Genomic DNA, 15535 nt, shown 5'->3' with positions numbered 1-15535 from the left:
TCTGCGTAGGTGTCTGCCCAGGCGGGCGCGAGGGCGCGGGGGCGCGCCAGGCGACGCGGGGGCGCGCGGCGCGCCGCGAGCGGAGGGGGAGGGGTCCCGACGCTCGCCCCTTCCTTGGTTTGCCCCGCCGAGCCGCCTCCGCGGGCGTCTGAGCCGCCGTCAGAGCTAGGGGACCGGTCGCGACCGCCGCGCCCCAGCCAGCTCCCCGCACGCCTCCGCGCGCAGACGCCCGCTCCCTCCTCGGCGCCCCCCCACGGCGGGGGTGGGGCAGAGGCGCGGCGAGCCCGAGAGGGGCGGGGAGAGGAGCAGCCTCGCGGGGTGGGCAGCCCGGGAGCAGGAAAAGAAAACTTTTCCCTCCGGCCCCCCGCGCGTGGTCCCCAGCCTTCGCCTCCCCCCGCAGGTGGGAACTGCACCTGAGGCCGGGCGCGAGGTCAGGGCCAGACTTTGAAGGGCTGCGGGCAGGGCTGAAGGAGGTGCGTGCATTTGGGCTCAGTTTTCCTTCGGCCTCCGGGTTGTCAGTGACCGTAGTGGGAGGGCGGCCGCCGGCGCCCCTGCCTGTTTCCCACCGGCTGGTGGCCGTACGCGGTGCCACCTCCTCCCGCTCCTGAGGGTGTGACCCGGGGAGGGGGGCGCAGGCTCCCCCTGCGACCGCCCCCTCCTACACGCGCTCGGCCGCCCGACCTGTCACCGGCCATCCCGGGCCGGGGGAGGGGGCGCGGAGAGCGGCGCTGCGGAGCGGCGGGCGCGGGATCCTCCCGCCGGACTTCCCGGCTCCCAGGGACGCCGCCGCCGTCAACGCCGGGCGGACGCGCAGCCCCGGGAGAGGAGCCCGCCTGAGGCCCGGCCGCCGCCGCTGGGGGCGGGCGGGTGCCCGCGTCCCCCTCTGCGCGATTTGGCGCCGCTGCCTCGCCGCCTCTTGTAGGGTAACAGCACTATTGCTCTACCCACCGTCAGCAGGGCGACTGCCGGGATTATCATCCTCTCCGTCCTCACCGCCGATCAGCCAATATTGGACTTGCTGGTGGCGGCGGCAGCAGCGGCGGCGGGAGTCTCGCCGTCCCCCTTCCCCCGCCCCAGCCTCCCCACCATGTCCTAGAAAAGGTGAGTGCAGCGACAGTCACTTTGCGCTGACAGCGGCGAGAGGGGGCCCGGAGAGCGCAGGGGCGGCCCCGGGCAAGGCAGGTTGCGCGCCGAGGGCAGAGGGCGCGGGTTGGCGAGCGGAGGTGGGATGCGGGTAGGAGACGAGTTGCCCGCTGGCGGCCCTGGGGCAAGGGTGCTGGGTGGCGGGCGAGCGATCGCGGCGGCTGCCCCTGCACGGTTCTAACCTAGATTTTGCAAGAAGCTGAGATCCAGGGCAAGACCGGTCCTCCTCAAAGGAGGTAAAAACTTAGTAAAAGAGACACGTCCGTTCCTTTAATAATGAATAATTCGGCAACGCTTGCGGAACCGCCGCCGCCTCGCGTGCCCAGGCTCTAGGTCCGGGACTCCCCTTGCTCCCGCCCGCCGCCAGCGCTTTGCCGGGGTGCGATCGATGCCCGGCTCGCAGGGACGGGAGAGTGCGCGTGACGGTGGGTCCCTTGGGAAAGTTGGGATGCTCGGCGGGGACTCCTGGCTGTGGGGACACCAGGGGCAGCTCTGCGCTGGGGACCGAGGAGCATTAGAGTCGGGGGTCAGGAGCAGCTCCTGGCGCTGCCGCTGTCGCCCCTTTCTCCAGGGAGTTCCCGACTGGAGCGGCTGAGAGTTCAAGTCTCCCTGGGTTAGGGGTCGGGAATCCCGAAGCTTAACTAACTGCAAGGAGAGGAGGGGCCTTTGGGCACAGGGTGTCCCCCCGCCCCCAGCCTCGGGCTTTGGCGGGCGCTAAGCGAGGGTAAGGCGGGAGGCCGCACAGCTGCCGCCGCCGGGCTGTGGGTCGCCGAGGGCCGGGGGACCAGATTTAGGTGTATACGTCACTGATGCTGACTCCCGGCCAGCGGGGAGCCTAAAACGGGGCCTTATACGCGGAGCCTAAAAGTCCTTAGAAATCAAAGTTAAGAAACCCATCCTTTTGCTTAGTAACTGCAGCATTTGGGTGGGCGGGAGGAGAATCGAGGAGGGGGCGGTTGGAGGGAAACCGAAATTTCTTCATGCAGACAACCGATCCTTCGAAAACAGTTTGGTTCCTTCCCCCCTCCTGCCTGTTTCTCCCACTTATGTGACCCACCCCCTCCACCCATTATAACGTGAATATCCTCGATGGTAAGCTTGCTTTCAAATTGAACTAGTGGAAAAATCCAATACTGAAGTAGTAAGTATAGTGACAAAATTTTAAGGAAGTAGAGGAGCAGCTCTTTACTCTGGCACTGTTTTCATTTTTCTTTTTCTTTCTTTTGTTTTTTCTTTTTTGTTTGTTTGTTTGGTTAGGGGTCTAAGGGATGGGAGGAAGGCTGTGTTTAAAGGGTTCTTGCAGCACGGTTAAAACAAGTACATTCAAATCGAGTGGGAACGTGATCGTCTTGCTCGCTGGCAGCGAAGGCTGCTGCTGCTCTGCTGAGAGGTAACTCTGGAGACAGTGGAAAGGGGCTGAGAGAGGAATCTCGGGGGTCGGGTGATCCCACCCAGAGTCCTCCCCGCGCGCGGACGCTGCCGGGCGGCGCCAGGGTCTGGGCTGCAGCTCACCTGGCGCTGCAGGTGGAGAGCGTGAGGGGACGACACTTTGCTCGCGGAAAAACCGACTTCTTCCGTGTCCCCACACTTTTCACATCTCTCCAGATATCCTGGAGTCGGCCAGAAGGAGAGCAGGGTGGACGTAAGCGAGTTTGGGCGGCCGAGCGATGGGGGTGGGGGCAGCGTGCGGAGGCCGCCTGATGTAGCCACCGCCCGGCACCCCAAGCTCCTGTCGCGGCTGCGGCTTTAAGGAAGCTGCCGAGTCCAGGCTGTGTCGCAGCAACTTTGTATCAGTCATGTCGCCCGCCTGGTGACTGACAGCTTGGATTGTCCAATAAGAAGCCCGCCTGACCCGTGCAGCGTGGAGCCTTGTTTCTCTTCGGGCCAATAGGAAGGGTTCAGGGGGGCGGGATAGCAACCTGAACTTTATCTGGACATGTGACCCGCTTTTAAAAGGGCCAGCCCTCCAGCTGGCCCACTCCCCCTCCGGGCTTTCGCCCGCCCTCTCTCCCTCCCTTTTTTGCCCGCCCTGGCCCTGCCCCTGCCCCCTCCTCTCAGCCCCTCCGCGCCCGGGGTGTCATTGGGCCCGGGAGACTGGAGCCAACTTCAGGCTGCTCAGAGGAAGCCCGTGCAGTCAGTCACCTGGGTGCAAGAGCATTGCTGCCTCGGGCTCTCCCTCTGCAGGGAGAGCGGCACTCGCTGGCCTGGATGTGGTTGGATTTAGGGGGGCTCCGCAGCAGGGGTTTCGTGGCGGTGGCAAGCGCTGCAACAGGTAGACGGCGACAGACGGACCCCGGCCGAGGCAGGTGTGTAGGGGCGCGCGGCAGGGCAAAGCTTGCCCTGCTCGGCGTGCGGCCGCGGCGCGGGAGCGTGCACTTTGCAGGGAGAAGTGGCTGCGTAATCCGGAGGCACAGTCAGTATGGTGCTGTGTGCTTGTTGTTTTGTTTTGGTTTTCCACTTTTCTCCCCCTTTGGCCGCCAGAGGACTATTTTGGGAAAGTTTGGCCACTTTGGATAAATGCCCTCTAACTAGCAGCTTTTAACTGCCTTTGGCAGTGGGAGGTCTACCACTCTTCCCTTTCCCCGAAGATGAATTTCGAATCATTTTCCCTGTACAATTTTTAAAGGACGTTTGAATACTATTTCTTTCCTTTATCAATTGCGGAAGCTCCCAGTTCTCAGCCGAAGGTGTAGCGGATAAGGGCAGTTGAAGGAGATATAGATCCTAATAGATCCTGTATAAAAGGGGCTCTGGAAATTCGTGCATTTCCCGTTCCCTAGCATTCGCGAAACTCTTGAGACAGGCTACGCTTCCTATGGCATCAGTTGGAATTTTAAGGGCAAGGGAGAAGGGACGAAGCTTCTTTTGGTGGCATCCTTACTCTGCTACTGAATTTTAGGTGCGTGGCTTTGCCTACTCAATTTAAAAAGACCAGGTTTAAATAATAATGGTTTATGGCACCATCAGTTTTAATTATTTATTATGACATAGGAGTTATGAAAACTTTTGATAGCAGACGAGCTTTTGAAACCGCCGAATTTTAAAGGCACCAAGTTGCTTCTTAACATTTTGTATTGCCATGTCTCTAGGTGCTGTTATTGATGATATTTACATACTAATGATAACAGCGTTAAGTCCTGCTGTGAAGTTTTAATTTTATGTTTGACATCGTGGCAGCTATCGTGGAAAAGCTTGAGAGAAGTTTTAAAAAATAATTTAAAGTGGAGCTTTTTCCTTTAAGGGAGGCATAGTTTTGTTTGGCGATTTTTGGAAAGATCAGGTGGCTCGGTAAATTAGGTGAGTGAATAGAAATCAGGTGTGCTCAGTTCTAACTGGTTCTCCCGCTCTCTTAGGTGACCTTGGGCAGATTTCTATCATTTACCTCATCTATAAAAGAGACGAACATAATAGTTCTGTAGTGGGGAATGACAAAAAATAGTTACGTATAGTGAACTTTCACAACTATGCAGCCTAGAGATGATTGTGAGATTCTTAAGCGTTAGTCTTTAAGGTGCCATATTGTAGTGAAATAAATATTAAAAATGATGCCTTTTGTATCATTTCCATCATGATGAGATTGGGTTTTGGGGGATACTAAAAGTGAAAGTATTTCCAGATAAAATACAAATTCGCAAGGATCTTTGTTAATATTCATGAAAAAAGTACTTCCTTGTGGAAAAGGGCAATTTAACGCAGACTGTAAAACATAAAACTTTAAGGTTTTCCTTTGTGAAAATAGCATTTCTTTTGTGTTTGAGAGCATATGTATGGCTTAAAGTAGCACCTCCACCAGTGCTTTTCCTTATGTGAATTTTTTTTTATGATTCGGGGTGAGGCCCATTTGCATGAAAATTAAAAGTTCATAATTTTTTTGCATTTTTCCTAAGAGAATCTTTGGTATGGTTTCCACTGTGAGGCAGGCAAGCCTGAGTTTTGTTAGATTTGTATACCTCTATCTGCTTCATTTTATACTTTAGTAACAAAAACTTTTTCTTTATCCTCTAGATATTAAGTTCTATGAGGATCATATTCATCGACTCATATTTTCAGTACCCACTAGTAAGTACGGGTTGACTGAAATTCTGCTCAAGCCATGGTCATTGTGCCAGTTCCAAAAAGACAGCCTCGGTTTCCTGGATGGATATAGGACATAAATTCCTAACCGGACCCATTTGTTTACAGAAAAGACTAATTAAAATACTAGGGAGACTCAACGTAAAATATTTCAATAATGCTATTTTTAAAAATATCTGATCTTAAAAAAATGTTTGCGTGGAAGCCGTGCAGATGCTAGATGTCGTGTCTTCTTTTGTGTTTGACTATTGCCGATCTGTATTGTTTCCTTTGTTGAGAGGTGCCTTAGGTTGGTAGACGAGAATACCTTAAACAAAGTAATTTAGATTTCAGCAAAACCTTTTGCAAATTCCTTAATGAGAGTCCTATCAATCATGTGGTGAAATACAGCCTATTCTATGTTATTAAGGGAGTTCAAGGTTAGCCAAACAGGACTAGGAGAGTTGTGATCAGCTGTATGATGTTAGCTGATAAGGTGCTACCTTGTCCAGGGCTTTAAGACTGTCTTTGCTGCCCATCATCTCCCATATAGATTCTCTTCAAGTCTTCTGTAGCCTCACAAACGTGGGATTTGGTTCTTGCTTTAGGGCAGAGTGCCGAAAAGTGCAGAATCTTAGTAGATGTTCTTTGAGAAAAAGGTGCAGTGGTCAAACTATTTGAAGAATGCTGGATTAAAAAGTAAACAGAATCTCCCAGAGGTTTTGGTATGTAAATTTATATAGGGAAACCAAAAAAGCCAAGAGTGACCATCCTTCCCAAAGATAGTTTGGAAAATGGGTTTTGGAGAGGGGTCTGGGTGAGGGTCCCCCTTCAGACACAGGACAGAGAGCCCACTTGTCTATGACCAGGAAGAGAATGAGGCTGTGTGAGTGAGGCAGAGTGTGCCAGTGAAGGCCTTCGGGTAAGGTTGTTGAGACAAGAGTAACTTCCAGGCATCTGGTTAGATTGTGGTGCAGTTTGCCAAGAGAGTGAATGTGAATTTGGGGGTGGGTGGGGGGTGAGATGTGCAGAAAGTGCTCAGTTTTGAATACAAATAGACATAATTATCGTGTTGTTTAACGAATTTGGATCTGAACCATTTATACCTTAGCTATATAGTCATTCATCTTTAGTATGGGGAAGACAGAATATTCTTAGGTAGACATAGAAGCAGCACGTAATATTTACTGCTATTTTTCAATACATAGGTATGACTAAATGGTTTTTCAGTAAAGCAAAAAAGGCCGGTCTTAGCTATTTGGATCCCAATTCACTGTTTTTTAGTTCAGTTTTCTGTCAACTTTTACTTGGCTTTCATCCACACCAAATCTTTTGGCTGGAATTACTATTAATAGATAACTACCTCAACCTTTGTAATTTTATTTATTTCCTACTGTTTTGTGATTGATTTTTGATTAGGAATTTATAGGATGTTCTTTAAGTGAAAACATACTACATAATTGGTAGATTTTAATGTTTGGAAATTGAGTATTGATATTATAATAGTTGAAAATTTTTTGTGATCTATCTACTTGGGATACTGTAATGAAATTGATCATTTCTGCCCTTTCAGAACTTAAACTCTAGTGTAAAACGCAGAAAAGTAAGAGGTAATTATAATACTTGGACAATTTGGACATTAAATTTCTTCATAGGGCTTTGTGCTATCTAATGCAAATTTACTTATGAGTCCAACTAAGATTTATCTAATGCAAATTTATTTAGTAGCATTATTTTTCAATGTTAATTAATACATGTTCTGTAACAAAGGGACTTCCTGTTTTTTGTTTGTTTGTTTGTTTGTTTGTTTTTAAACGAAGGGAAGGTAGGCAGGGTCAAGATAGTGGCAAAGAGGGGAAAGGATGAGAGGCCTAAAATAAAGCTTGTGTATAGAATTGCAGAAACAGCATCTTTTAGATCAGGACTTTTATTGAGCCATAGATTGTTTACAGACTTCGAAATGTTTGAAAACTGCATAATACAGATTTTAGGAGTTTTAAAATAGTAAAATGTAAAAATAAAATTTTACTGTGAGTGAGTTAATTTCCTTTAAGATGTGTTTCTTTAGAGTGGTGGTTGTCAGTCAAGGGTGATTTTGCCCCCCATGGGCATTTGGTAATGTCTGGAGACATTTTCAGTTGTCACAACTGGGGAGGCAAAATGCTACTGGCATCTAGTGGGTAGGGTTAGGGATACTGCTAAACACCTTAACAATGCATTGGGCAGACCTCCACAACTAAGAATCATCAGGCCCAAAATGTCAATAGTGCCAAGATTGAGAAACTGATGTAGAGAGAGACTTGCGATCAAATTGCAGCTCCAACACTTAGTTGTGTGCCTAGTGCCTCAGTTTTCACACTTGTATTATTTGGGTAATACTTTTGTCAGTCATTCAGGGTTGTGTGTAAGGTTAAATGAGTTAATATACTGCATTAAATTATATGAGTAAGAATTATGTCAATATAGCCTACTATGATGATTTTGTCTGTGAAGTAAATTGATCTATAGAGTGCATGGATATGGTTGTATATCTGAAACAACCTTATGGGTTGCTTGAGGATGGGGATTGTGTCTCTTTTGTTTATCACTACCTATTCACTGACTGGTCTAAGGTCAAGGATGTAGCAAGCACTTGGTAAATATGGTTGAATGAATGAACCAATGCTTAAATTTTCAGGGCTCCTCTCAGACTTCTCCATTTACCATCGAGAGTAAACATTTTTGATTGTTGGTAGTCGTTCTAGCAGAGGTACCACGCACAGGTCAGGGTGCATGTCAAAGTCCTTGCCAGTACTGAAATACAGAGAAGACACCAGACATTCCTGAGTTGTCATACAACCCCTCTGAGCTATGGACCATCTTAATCAGAATATATAGATCCTGACTTTTCAGAACTGACATTAAATTATCTTCATCACTAATCTATCTTAAGAAAGTCTTACTTCTAAAAAAAATCACAAATTATTTTTCTATGATAACTCATTTGGTATGTTTGTGTTTGGAAAGAGTAACTTTAATTACATTTCCATATTGTTTTTAACATGGCCATGTATTAAATATGGAAGGCAACTTCTATATGATCCATAGACTCCAAAGGCATTGGAGTCAGAAGATTGAGATTTAAACCCAACTTTGTCACTATGTCTTTGACTTTGGGCAAGCCACCGACTTCACTAAGTCCTCAGTTTCCTTTTTTTGCCTGCCTTAATTGCCAGGATTACTTTGAATGTCTAATAAGTTAACATTTGTAAATATTTTTTGCAGACTCTAAAGACTGTATTATAGCAAACATGTTACTTTTATTTAGATCCAAAAGAGTTTTATATGATCGCTTCTCTTGTTCTGACATCTGGACAAGCTGTAGTCAATACTCTGTTATGTCAGCATCCAAAAAGGTAACAGTTTTAAATTAGCTAGAAATGTTGCTTATAATAAGTAGAAGGTGTTCCGTGGCTCAGTAAATGCAATTTTAGAATGTCTTCTAGAGTAATATTGCTATAACTGACTCTAATTTTTTAATGTAAATTTATTTGTTAGTGATGGAGACCAAAGGCTACCACAGTCTCCCTGAAGGTCTAGATATGGAAAGACGGTGGGGTCAAGTTTCTCAGGCTGTGGAGCATTCTTCCCTGGGACCTACAGAGAGGACCGATGAGAATAACTACATGGAGATTGTCAACGTAAGCTGTGTTTCCGGTGCTATTCCAAACAACAGTACTCAAGGAAGCAGCAAAGAAAAACACGAACTACTCCCTTGCCTTCAGCAAGACAGTAATCGGCCTGGGATTTTAACAGCTGATATTAAAACTGAGCTGGAATCTAAGGAACTTTCAGCAACTGTAGCTGAGTCCATGGGTTTATATATGGATTCTGTAAGAGATGCTGACTATTCCTATGAACAGCAGAACCAGCAAGGAAGCATGAGTCCAGCTAAGATTTATCAGAATGTTGAACAGCTGGTGAAATTTTACAAAGGAAATGGCCATCGTCCTTCCACTCTAAGTTGTGTGAACAGGCCCTTGAGATCATTTATGTCTGACTCTGGGAGCTCCATGAATGGTGGCGTCATGCGTGCCATTGTTAAAAGCCCTATCATGTGTCATGAGAAAAGCCCGTCTGTTTGCAGCCCTCTGAACATGACATCTTCGGTTTGCAGCCCTGCTGGAATCAACTCTGTGTCCTCCACCACAGCCAGCTTTGGCAATTTTCCAGTGCACAGCCCAATCACCCAGGGAACTCCTCTGACATGCTCTCCTAATGTTGAAAATCGAGGCTCCAGGTCGCACAGCCCTGCACATGCTAGCAACGTGGGCTCTCCTCTCTCAAGTCCGTTAAGTAGCATGAAATCCTCAATTTCCAGCCCTCCAAGTCACTGCAGTGTAAAATCTCCAGTCTCCAGTCCCAATAACGTCACTCTGAGATCCTCTGTATCTAGCCCTGCAAATATCAACAACTCAAGGTGCTCTGTTTCCAGCCCTTCCAACACTAATAACAGATCCACGCTTTCCAGTCCGGCAGCCAGTACTGTGGGATCTATCTGTAGCCCTGTAAACAATGCCTTCAGCTACACTGCTTCTGGCACCTCTGCTGGATCCAGTACATCACGGGATGTGATTCCCAGTCCAGACACACAGGAGAAAGGTGCTCAAGAGGTCCCTTTTCCTAAGACTGAGGAAGTAGAGAGTGCCATCTCAAACGGTGTGACTGGCCAGCTTAATATTGTCCAGTACATAAAACCAGAACCAGATGGAGCTTTTAGCAGCTCATGTCTAGGAGGAAATAGCAAAATAAATTCGGATTCTCCATTCTCAGTACCAATAAAGCAAGAATCAACCAAGCATTCATGTTCCGGCACCTCTTTTAAAGGGAATCCAACAGTAAACCCATTTCCATTTATGGATGGCTCGTATTTTTCCTTTATGGATGATAAAGACTATTATTCCCTATCAGGAATTTTAGGACCACCTGTGCCCGGCTTTGATGGTAACTGTGAAGGCAGCGGATTCCCAGTGGGTATTAAACAAGAACCAGATGATGGGAGCTATTACCCGGAGGCCAGCATCCCTTCCTCTGCCATTGTTGGGGTGAATTCAGGTGGACAGTCCTTCCACTACAGGATTGGTGCTCAGGGTACAATATCTTTATCGCGATCGGCTAGAGACCAATCTTTCCAACACCTGAGTTCCTTTCCTCCTGTCAATACTTTAGTGGAGTCATGGAAATCACACGGTGACCTGTCGTCTAGAAGAAATGATGGGTATCCGGTCTTAGAATACATTCCAGAAAATGTATCAAGGTAAGTTGGTTTTCTCCATTTTTTTGGAAGTCATGGCTTTATACATGTTGAAGGTTAGCATTATCTTTACAGTCGATAAATTTAAACACATTTCAGATTACTGTTTTAAGGATGGTCATATGGTGCTCCCCTTTGCATGTTGCTATAATGTTATTTTTTTGAAGTAGAGGAAAAAAAGTTCTTAAAATGTCTTAGAAAATATCTACGTTGATTTTGAAGGGGCATATGTAGGTGTCCCCCACTCCCCATTGCCTGTTTTAGGTGTTTGGAAAATTTATGTTTTACTGGCAGTTACTATGTAAATATAGTAATTTAGCAGAAGAATGCTAGATTTTTTTTCCTTTAGCTGTTTGCTGGTTTACTAAAATTGCTTGAAGTTAGTCTATTTGTGGTCTTAGTCCTTTTTTTATTATGGCTTTCTTTATTAATCATCACTTCATCGGTTGTGAAAAATAAAATTGAATCCTGTATCTGTTACCCACAAGCTTCCCTCCCTTCTGCCCTTTTCTGGGTAGGTTAATTATATGAAAGTTGTGGTTTTTCAATACAAATAAATCATTTCCTTAACTGTTGAGGGCTTTTAAAGACTCAGCATATCTAAAATTACTAAGTGGACAATCTTGCTTTCTTACTTATATTGGAAGTGAAATATGTCACTGCAGTTTTGAATTGGTATATTTATAACTTTTGAGATCTGCAAGAAGACATATTTTATTTACTGTAAAATATCTCTTGGCTTTCCTTGTTGCAGATAGCATGTTGTATATATTTAGAAAAAACAAGGAAGAGGTTTTAGATATGACTATAAAGGGTGGTTCTAAGTTATACAGTGAATACTTGGATTGGACTTTGCTTCAGTACTGTTTTTATTACATGGTTGTGATAAATTATTCCTTTATGGACTATATAAAGAATAGATTTCCTTGGTATAGTTCGTTCCTTTGGCATCCAGAACTATGTGGATATTTTCCTTTATTTCATTAAAAATTATCTTGTGGGAAATATGTCCATCCCATTAACAGGATACAGGGTTTACATGTATTGCTGTGGCTTTCTCCTACTCTGTTTTTTTCCCAAACCAAAAGCAAAAATTTTAATTTATGCATTCTTTTCATTGTCATTGCCTCAAACCTTGCTTTTCTTGCATTTATGGAAGCAAACATTTCATAAAGGATATATTTTTATAGTTTCCCATAGTATGAACTATTCAATCATATTCTAATGCTGTCTCTTTAAATTATAAGCCCTAACACAAGTCATGAGATAGCATGGCTGCCATCAGAACCAAACTGAGCATGTGTTTTACTGCTACTGCTTTGCTTTACTTTTAGAGAAGGAAATTTTTTCATGTGATGTGATTATTTTTGTAAATGATGTTTTTAGTAAACTGGTATGAGGTAGTATAGCCTGGTAGTTAACAGCATGACTGGTTAAAATCCCAACTCTGCTACTTAATTGTTTAGTCTTCTCAACTGCATAAAGGAATTAAATAGTACCCATCTCAAAGGTAGTTAAGACAATTTAAGTGAGTTAATTTATGAGAAATACTTTGAATTCCTTCTGATATGTTAGTATGCATTGTATATGTTTTAGCTATTATGAAATGGTTTTATACTTTTAGTTTTCATATTTCTAGTTTTTTTCCTTCATTATGTGAAATTCCACAGAATCTTATAAAGAAATACTTAAAAGATTTAAGCATTTGCTAAATATTTGTTAATTTCTGACGATTAAGCTCATTTTTAAAAAATGATTATGCACTATACCTTTGTTATTACAGTTCTATTTATGCTTTGTTAGTTTTGAAAACTATTTCTTTGAATAATGATGTTTCTGGTAGAAATGTTACAGATGCAGTAAGCTAAAATGATTAGTTGTCTCTTATGTTTGTTCTATATCCCTGCTTCTACTATTTTAAATGTACTTTTCCTGCTCAACTCCTGAAGCCCCTCCTGATGGTCCAGTGACCCATGCATAGCCTTAGACATGTTCGTATGAATTAGTGACCTTGAGCCTATCCTGCATTTGTGGGCGCAGGAAGTGTTGTCTTGTGTCTCCTCTTGAGTATTCCAAAATTCCTTATGTATTTGTTAATACAGTCAACAAGGATTCATTCTGCTTATATACGTACTGGTTTTGTGCCAGCTAAATTTCCTAAAAACTTTAACTTAAAGCTTTATAAGAGATTTGACATCTCTTATAGATTAATGATTCTTTACAGCTTTTCTTGGTGAATAGTATCCAAACCTATTTGTTTTGATGATTATCAGAGTAAAAGCTCAAGGATCAGAGGAAATTCTGATGTTTTTCTAGAGTTCAGTCTACATGTTATAATATTTAAACTCATCCAAGTCTCATCCTTAGTCTCTTATTTTGAACAAAAAGCCCAACCTTTTTGCCTGTTTCTTAAAATATATAATGATAACTCATTTCGGGGAATGTTGAATAGATTAATGAATTAAATATCATAAAGGATTAAGGCAGGGTATACTGCTTCTAGGTTTAATAGTATCCTTCATCATTAGGTTGAACCTTGAACTACAGTATTTTCTGGTAGATCTCAAATCGTGGTTAGAGGGTTCCTGAGACCTTTTCAAGGAAGTTCACACAGTCAGAAATCATGCTTTGGTCAAATATCCACTCAGAATGGAACACAGACCAATGGATTTTGATATAATCGTGTACGAAAAGTTCACTGATACTGTTTCAGATTCCACATCGAAATTAACCTTTAAGGAACTATTCAGTGTGAATTTTCAGTATAGTATCAAAGATTCATATCTACAATTATCTGAAATGACCATTAAAATATTCTTTCCGTTTCCCAACAACATATCTATATGAGATCAGATTTTCTTTATATACTTGAAGAAAAACATAGCACCACAGGTAGCAATGAAAATCCAGCAGTCTTCTATTAAGTGTGACAGTGGTCTTGCAAAAATGTTAAACAGTGCCACTCTTGTCCCTAAGGACTTTTGTTTGGGGAAATATTGTTTCATAAACAGTTTTCATATTGTTTATGTTAATATGTAATGACTTATTTTTAAATGATTTTAAAACATTTTTAATTTTTAATTTAAACTAATTTAATATTAGTTCTAATTTTTAATTTAAATAATTTATTTTTAGTTTTAATTTCCAGTGTGGTAGCAATAACTATAACTCACATAAACAAATGCTCTTTGGGATCCTTCATACTTTTTAAGAATGAAAAGGAATTCTGAGATCCAGAAGCTGAGAACTGCTGGTTTTTACTCTTTTATACGCCCTTTGGAGGTTAATGAAGAAAGAAGATATTACATTATTTGTATTAGCGTTACTGAGTATTATTCTGAGGAAGGAGTGTCTATTCAAATAGGAAAAATGATTCTTTCCCAGGTTAATTTTTTAAACTGACAGAAATGAGTAATGGCTGTGAGGTGTGTGTTGTCTTTATTTCAGTCTGTGGGCATTCCGTGAGAGTGGTGACGAAAGTCATCTGTTAATAATTTCCAGTGAATGGATTGTCTAGTGCCAAATTGTAAAGTAAATTCTGACAAAGCTAAATGTAAAGCCCTTAGATTGGACACCGGACCTAGTTGTGTCAGGTAGATTAGAACTCCCCTGTCTGCTTGGACATCAACAAAACTGCTCTGAGCCTCAGTTTCTTCATTTTAAAGTGATTAAGTTGAACTAATCGCTTTACTAATCACTAATGTGCTTCAAGAGTTACTAGTGTAATTTCCTTTGAAGAATCAAAATAGAGTATCTTTTAACGTAACTTGTTAATCTAGTTTCAAGTATTTTGTAGTCTCAAATCTAGCTTCATGGTTTTCAGCATAGTCTGGGGAGAAAAACATCGTTTCCATTTACCATTTTAAAGTAAAAATGAGGAGGGGTGATCTATGATTTCACTTGAAAGAGGAGCAGTTGTGTTTTCTTAAAACCAGATTAAAAAAAAATAAACTCTGAAACTTACTATGAATTCCTTGTTCTTTTTATTTACACAATTCCTCATGGAAACAGGGCATTTCTGTTGACATAACACTGGCTGTTTATGGCGATAGTCATAGTCACTTTGATAGCATCATAACACAGGGCTAACGTTGACTTAGACTTTTAAATGTAAAGTTTACTATTTCAAAGGGCATATTCTGGTAGGTTTCAAGACAAGTAATTAGGTATTTATCTTAATATGTGCTGATTTTTTTTTTCACGATAGAATGAAACAGTTTAGTAAATAACCTATGTTTATTCTTTTATTTTTCAATTGCCCCTGAAGTTTCCTTGAAACTCACGTCGTATGACACACCAAAGCGTCAGAATTTGGGGAGTTTGTGACAAAGTTTGCCCTTTTACCAAACTTTCAGAATAAGCAGCTGAGACGTAAATATTTCTGTGTAATGCAATGTATGAAAGAATGGTGTGATGTGTGTCTGAGAGAGAGAGATTGTATTGATGCTTATTCTAATAAATAAATCCATTACGGCATTGCTTAGGTCATTTGGGAATGAAAACATGTAACTTTCTTTTACTTATTATGTGTCTTATAATATTTTGATTTTGAAGTTGCTAATGTACCTAGAATTTCACCAGGTAAATATTTTAAATATTTTTATAATTTATTTAAAAATGAGAGTTATTTCTCCTGATATTCATTTTTCATTCACTTATGATATATCAGGGAAGAGTGGTGATAATAAAAAAATTAAGTGTTTTATAATACACAAATCAGTATGTACAGTGTACTTTTGTGAGTTTTATTTTTAAACATCACAAATATCATAGGCTTATATGTCAGTATGTCTGCCTCTTATCATGTAAAATATTGGTTTATTATTTACATCATAGTTTAAAAATGATGCTGAAATAAAAGCCATGGTTTCAGTTAGATAACCTCAAATTATTCAACTTAATGCAGTTTTCATAGCATCAACATACTAGGGACTTAGACTTTTGAATGTAAAGTTCTTACTATGGAGATATCACTTCTAGATTTGATATTCAATATTGCCTTTTGCAATATTGTAATTCTAGGTGTGTCTGACCTTTTCTGTCCTT

At 42.8% G+C, this 15535-nt stretch overlaps 1 protein-coding gene and 1 long non-coding RNA gene across 9 annotated transcripts in view; one reads left to right on the top strand and one right to left on the bottom strand.

Moving 5' to 3' along the window:
• Window positions 1-307: 307 nt before the first annotated feature.
• NR3C2 (nuclear receptor subfamily 3 group C member 2) overlaps window positions 308-15535 on the top strand; it is a 365999-nt gene continuing 350771 nt past the window's right edge. For 2 of the 8 annotated variants that reach the window (XM_074040565.1, XM_015450892.3), the window contains exons 1-2: window positions 308-473; window positions 8734-10492. In XM_074040565.1, the coding sequence (XP_073896666.1) occupies window positions 8736-10492 (1757 nt within the window). In that variant the 5' untranslated portion in view covers window positions 308-473; window positions 8734-8735. Of the gene's footprint in view, window positions 474-683; window positions 1102-3222; window positions 3450-8503; window positions 8592-8733; window positions 10493-15535 lie in introns of those variants that run through there. The other 6 variants (XM_005556042.4, XM_015450890.3, XM_074040566.1 and 3 more) reach the window with 4 other exon arrangements.
• LOC102117622 (uncharacterized) lies at window positions 2343-2903 on the bottom strand. Its single transcript, XR_277449.5, has 2 exons — window positions 2656-2903; window positions 2343-2539 (listed from the first exon to the last, which is right to left on the bottom strand). It is a non-coding gene; the product is annotated as an uncharacterized lncRNA (long non-coding RNA).

Source organism: Macaca fascicularis, chromosome 5 (assembly GCF_037993035.2).
Source record: "Macaca fascicularis isolate 582-1 chromosome 5, T2T-MFA8v1.1".
NCBI classification, from domain to species: Eukaryota; Metazoa; Chordata; class Mammalia; order Primates; family Cercopithecidae; genus Macaca; species Macaca fascicularis.
This window is presented reverse-complemented; position numbering and strand designations above follow the sequence as displayed.